This window comes from Gossypium hirsutum, chromosome A05 (assembly GCF_007990345.1).
Source record: "Gossypium hirsutum isolate 1008001.06 chromosome A05, Gossypium_hirsutum_v2.1, whole genome shotgun sequence".
In the NCBI taxonomy this organism is placed as follows: Eukaryota; Viridiplantae; Streptophyta; class Magnoliopsida; order Malvales; family Malvaceae; genus Gossypium; species Gossypium hirsutum.
Genome location: NC_053428.1, coordinates 5,076,916 through 5,083,812, shown reverse-complemented (window position 1 = coordinate 5,083,812; position 6,897 = coordinate 5,076,916). Strand labels below are relative to the sequence as shown.

Here is a 6,897-nt window from a genome sequence, read left to right as displayed (position 1 = left end):
TTCTTTGGTCTTTCTCAAAATTGATATTGAGCAATTTAATCTTTCTAAAAAATCTGAGCAATTTAATCCCTCAATTTCAAAAGTGTGCAACTAAGGATAATTTGTCATGACGTTGATATTTTCTATCAATTTAGTATTTATTCTAGAAAAATAAAAAAAATAGTTGTGATATTTACACATTCTTTGATGACTAAAATTACTATCATACCAATCAAAATAATTGAAGAAAAACATTAACATCGTGGTAATTTCCTTTAATTTTTCACTTTTAAAATTGATAGAGATTAAATTATTATTTTTAGATAGATTAATTTATTGAATATTAAAATTACGAGGAGCTAAAGAGATATTTTACATTTTTAACTGTTGTTATTTGTTATCTGTCAATATCCCACGCATTTAGAAAAGTATCTATATATTTATAGGTGCATTAGATTATTTGCCATTTAGAGCGTGTCCTCACATGGACATAAAAAGCAAACAATTAGCTGTATCTGCCTAAAAAAATTAGAATGATGTAATTACTTATATTCTTTTACTTAATTAGCACCTTACCAAGTATGAAAATGAGATTAAAACACCAAATTTAAGAACCTTACTAAAGATGAAGAATTATATCTTTCAAAATGTGAAATGAAAAAAATAATGTTAAGGTATAAAGAAATGAGTTTAAATTGAGTTCGCTTATCATTAAATTATATTATGGTGAGTTTAAATGAACGATTGTATGCAGTGCATTTAGCTTATTTTTTTGTCTCATATTATAGTATCGCTATAATATTTAATCTTATTATCACTATTATTCTTATACTAATCACAACTAAATACATCACTCGTCTAAACTTACTATTAGAATTGAAATTGAAATTTAATAGAGAAAAAAGGGTACATAATATATTAAACTTAACATATTTTGTTTGGGCCTTTGCTTTGCCCATCATTATAGGGGTTTTTCTTGGACGTGCACTTGCATTTTTCCAGCATCCAGGCACCTACCAAGTACCAACCAGCGCAGCAAATTTTGAAGAATAGAGTAAACAATTAAAAAAATTAATCATCTTTGGGATGAAACCCGGATCGCCCACGCGATAGCCAGGAGCACTTAACACTTTACTCAGATTTTTTTGAATAGTTAATTTGGACGGATGTTTATTTTTATTATGTTGCGTTTAATTTTTTTAAATTTTATATTATAATATTATTATATTATCTAATTTTATCGCTGCTGTTATTTTTACATTCATTATACTTAAACGCATTGTTCATTTAAAAGAATCTTTAGATAGTCCAATGTTAAACAACCTTATATAACAACATTGTTTGAGTGAACATATACCTTGATCATTGACTTATTAGCCTCACTTAGAATAGACAAATTAGGTAAAAATATCATAGAGGCTTTTATATTAGTTGTTGGATTGCATTTTACTTTTTTTTATTAAAAATTAACTAAATTAAACTCCGTGTGTTGATTTGATGGTCCGATGTAGCCTGAGTTCAAGTCGCACTAATCGTATTACTATTAGGGCTTTACATTCTTCTTATAATTTATCAAAAATTAATGAACAATTTAATTTCGATACAGTAAATCAAACAACATTCTGAGCCAATTTGCTAGTCACTACCGAATATAATTCAAACCCATGAAGGCCCATACGAAAAAAAAGAGAGGCTTGCATCAACTGCCTTACGGCACCTTTTTTATGGTCCCCCAACACAGTCCAGACAGGCGCCTTAATCTTCCGTGTTGTTCCCTTAGCTGCTATAAGTCGCGTGGTTGCCCTGAAAGCAGATGGGATCTTCTTTGCATCGATCCCAACAAGTTAATTGTCTAGTATGGGATCTTCTGCATCTGAATACTCGTTAATATCATAAAACAAAAGGAGCAAAACTCTTCTTCACTACTGTCATGAATGCTACCACGTTAAAGCAAGCGGTTCCTATAGATGGTTTTTCAATCAGCCTGCGTTACCTACAAATCTCGGAGAATATATATATTGGTGCTGTAGCTGTTGAATTTGCCAAATTGGAATTCAATATTTTAAGAATAAACTCTCTACAACAAATCGGTGATCATGAAAGTAGTTTATAACTTTGTATCATTAGGAATGATGAGTATAATGGTGACATCTCGTAAAGTTAAATTTCAAACTAAAGTAACATTAATCATTATTAGTTAGTTTCATTCATATCTAATTATATTCACGTAAATGATGTAATCTAAAGTAAAAGAAAAGAAAAAGAACTTAGTAATATAAGACAATTGTCCAGGAAATAACTATAGATATTCGTTGATATAAACAAGCTGATCAACCAAAACCAAAATACAAAAATATGTATTTACTACATAATTGGCAAAAAAGGAAAATTATTTTACTATTTTTATATAATAATATGTTTCTTTTGAGGTCCACCTCCTTCCATTGAAATGTGAAGCAAATATTGAAAGCTGAAACTCTCCTTCAAAAGTATTTACTATTGTTTACCTTGTCCTTTCAACCCTGAAAGAAGCTTCAATGCATCTTTCATGGATGGCCTATCAGCTGGCCTGCTTCTGGTGCAAAGCAAAGAAACATCAACAACCTGTTTTATTTCATCTTGCAATGAGTTGGTGGAATCATCAGTTGCTTCATTTTCACTATAAATTTCTCTCAAAACAACGTCCTGCGGTTTGCTTTGAACGATTTCTCCACCATTTGTCAGCCTACCATTAGTTAGAATTTCCAGAATTATCTCCCCAAACCTGTAAATGTCCATGTATAGTTCATCTTTAATAGCTTCACTGGACCGGCCTGTTTCAAATTCCAAATAAGAAATTCAAATTGTTGTTTTTGAATAAATGAATCCAAGGAAAGTAAATGGTTAACTTGTACCTTTGATCAACTCTATCAGATACTTGAACCCGAAATCAGCTAAACGGGGTTCGAAATTATCGTCAAAGACTATGGTACTTGAGTTCAAATCTCCATGAGAAATTGCAGGATTCCAGTCATGGTGAAGGAAGCAAAGTCCTCTTGCAATCCCAGTTATAATTCTGCACTTGGTTGACCAATCTCTAGGCATTGTTACCTTCTCAGCCAAATTTCCATTAGGCAAGTAATCGTACAACATATAAGCCATATGGTTGTTGTAGCAGAAACCAAGTAATCTGATCAAATTCCTATGCCTTGCATTTCCCATTTGTGTTATGAATTCTATGGCAACCTTCATTCTTTTTGGCTCCCATTCTATCTTTTTCACTAGAACTGTTATTCCTGTAGGTAGCACTGCTTTGCAAACTGCAGCATATAGCGGTGGCAGTTCTTCCATGGAATCGGCTGAGCTGAAACTCCTCAAAACATCATTTGCTGTAAACTGTGGGAGTCCAATAAAAGATTCCATTTTCCATTGGCCTTTGTTTCCTTTGCGGAGATAAACTAGCCAGAATAACAATGCTGCAATGAGTATGGTTACTCCCGCAGAGAGCAAAAGAACTAACCTTAGTTTCCCAGTGCCTTTGCTTCCAAAGATCGACATTGAAGCTGAACATGATCTAAGAGGTGCTCCACACAGCTCCCGGTTTCCAACATATGCACTTCTTCCCATTGATTGCAGCACTTTTTCAGAGGGAATGGCACCAGAAATATCATTGTATGACACATTCAGAAGTAATAAGTTTGTAGATTTCCCAAACTCTGCAGGGATTGAACCGCTGAAATTATTATGCGACAAATCCGCAACACTTAGGGCAGGAAGACTAGCAAGTTCATCAGGTATATGACCATCTAACTGGTTGCTAGCTAAATTAATGATCTCAAGTGCCTGGCAATGGGAAACACTCTTTGGGACAACTCCAGACATATTATTTTTCTGCAGTTCAACAACAAGCATGGACTTGCATGATTTGAAAGGAGGTAGATTCCCTGAGATGTTACAAGATGACGCAGAGAAATTTTGAAGAAGTGGCAAAGACCATGTTTCTTCAGGGATCACTCCCCCTAGTTCTGGATTGTTAGAGACATTGAAATACTGAAGCTTTGAAGCTTGAGAAATATCAGAGGGAATTCCAGCAGTAAACTTGTTCCTGGAAAGGTCTATGTATGAAACATCAGGAAGATGGCTAAGTGTTAAAGGAATTTCACCTGAGAATGAATTGTCCTCGAGTCGAATTCGAACCAGCGAAGAACAATTGGATAGAGGTGAAAGATTGCCTGTAAACTTGTTGGAAAACATGATTAATTTAAATAGCTCACCGCCTGCACAGATATGGGGAGGAATGCTGCCAATGAAACTGTTGATTGAAACATCCAACCATCTAAGTTTTGAGTTCTTGCCCAAGTTTCTTGGAAGTGAACCAGTGAAGAAATTGTTCCATATAAACAAAGTATCTAGTGATGGAAGTTCAGCTATGCCATCTGGGACAGTGCCATTCATTTCATTGTACATAAGACTGAGCAGTCTTAGATTCTTCAAGTCAGCAAAGCTCTCAGGAATAGGCCCAGAAATGAAGTTATCAGAGAGATCCAAATTGGTGAGAGCCAAGATTCTGCTGAACTCCCATGGAATCAATCCAGTGAGCTGGTTTCTGAAGAGAAAAAGTGATTGAAGCTTGGTGAGATTAGAGAGCTGCTTGGGGATTGATCCCGAGAGATTTGAACCAGCAATATCAAGATACTGAAGCTCACTCATGTTGCCCAATTGCCATGGGATGTTCCCTTCGTAAGAATTGTACCCTATCTCCATATGTGTCACTGTTTGGAGATTACCCAATTCAGGTGGAATATTTCCAGAGATAAAATTCCCAGCTAAGTGAAGAAATTCAAGTCTCTTGAAAAACCCATATGCTGATGGGATTGGTCCACTGAAGTAACTCCCAGCTAAGTTGAGAACCTTAAGAAATTCAAGCTTGGAAAGCTCAACAGGCAATGGACCTGAGAAACTATTACTGAAAGCATCAAGAACAACCAGGCTTTGAAGACCGGTGACACCTCCTGGGAAATGGCCAGAAAAATTGTTTCTGCTTATATCTAAGCTTCTTAAGTTGGTGAGGTTGAAGATTTCAACGGGAATTTCTCCAGAGAATGAGTTTTGACTGATGTTGAGCTCAACAAGCTCAGTGAACACACTGAATTGCTTCCCAGGTAACTTACCTGCGAGTTTCTTCGTAGAAAGGTTTAAACCAATAACAATTGGGGAGTTGTTGTCGCATTTAACACCTGACCAAGAACATGCATGAACTTTCCCTGAAGGGTTTCCACTATTGGGCTCTAACCAATCATCCAGATTGTGAAAAGTATCAATAATCTCGGATTTAAAGCTCAATAAAGCATCTGAATATGGATCAGCAGCTAACACCACAACGATTAACATGGAAGAAAAGAGGAGATTCAAGTGTGGCCACTGGAAGATCTCCATTGGAACTCGTAGTGAAGAAGGAAGATAGACAAAACTATAGTGCAAGCTGTGTTTTCTGTGCTTTCGTTAGATGAACATGGTGCATGGGAAATAGCGAAAGGAATTGCATAAAAGGAGGGCATGAAGCATGAAATAAGTTGAATGATGTTTATTTGGATATATGAGAATAATATTGGGTTGCTTTTGGGGACAAACGTGGGGCCTTGCGGTCCTAAGTTTACTTGGATTATGTTTGCCACCATTACCGAATAAAGCTTTCTTATCTTTGAGCCATCTTCAATTTTGCTTTGCTTTTTCACTGGAGAGAATCCTATACAAATTGATTGCCATTATCTTAATTTGATTAGTAATCTCAACACTGTGGGGGCATCGGGGGCATCACTAAATCATCCTATAATTCTTAGTTAAAGAAATTAAAAGAAAAAGTTTTGTATAATCCATTGTAATTGAAGAAAAATTTGCATAATTAAAGATAAAGGCGAATCGTTTTTTAATAGCAAGAATCTATACTTATTAGGCAATTAACATGACAGCTACTATCAATTATTCTTTAGATAGTTATGATTATAGTTTTTATAAATTATTTTAAAAAAGATCGTGGCGAACATATAGTATGTGTATATATATATCAGTAGGTGAAGATTGAGGAAAAAAGAGGGAAAAGGTAGGGAGCTGTTTAAAAGGTAAATTGTTGCGGGTAAAAATAGATAGAGAGCTTAATGGATAGTTCACATGGTGTTGTATGGAGAGTCATAGAAATGAAGTTAAAATATCTCTGCTAAGTGAGGGAGGTAGAAGAAGACTTCAATGTAAGAGAAAAGTATTTAGAATACGGGTATGTTGGAAGGAGGTGTAACAGAAATAACTTTTTAGGAAAGAAATGAACTTACCTTGTATTAAATTTTGTCTTCTTTCGTCCTCTCTTACTTGTATTACATATAACTATTTATATAGCATGTATCTTAATTAAGTACATGTATAACTACTAAATACATCTATTCTAAATACATTCATTAAATACAAATACATGTAAGTAATGAACAAGTATATATTTTAAAATGTTATAAATTATAATATTTAACAGGATCTTAACACGTGCCTAACGAAAGTTTTATTATAATCAGTCACTATAATAATATTTTAAGATGAACTAAATGAAACCCAACTTGTGAGTCAATGACCTATATTTATTTTTTAGCAAGATAGGTTAAAGAAACTTTATATATTATGATTACGTGCGTTTAGAAAACTTAATTTTAATTAAATGTTGCTATTGATAAGATTGAAATATTTGGAATAATTGCACTTAATTTTATTCCATCAAATTTTAAAAATAAGGAATACACGATTATGAAAGGTAGATATATCCTTGAAATCTGATTTAAATGATAAAAGTTGTTGCTGCAGATTTAAAAACTATTACAAGAATTTGACTAAGTATGAATCCCAATATTCCTCACTTTAAACCTTTTTAATCCTTTTTCGGTTTCTATTCTTTTCACC

General features: G+C 34.0%; 1 protein-coding gene across 1 annotated transcript; it reads right to left on the bottom strand.

Moving 5' to 3' along the window:
* Window positions 1-2,270: 2,270 nt before the first annotated feature.
* Window positions 2,271-5,795, bottom strand: LOC107890464 (leucine-rich repeat receptor-like protein kinase TDR). The gene is made up of 2 exons (XM_016814899.2): window positions 2,874-5,795; window positions 2,271-2,792 (listed from the first exon to the last, which is right to left on the bottom strand). The coding sequence occupies exons 1-2, from the start codon at window positions 5,392-5,394 to the stop codon at window positions 2,476-2,478; spliced, it is 2,838 nt and encodes a 945-aa protein (XP_016670388.2). The 5' UTR covers window positions 5,395-5,795; the 3' UTR covers window positions 2,271-2,475.
* Window positions 5,796-6,897: the final 1,102 nt, after the last annotated feature.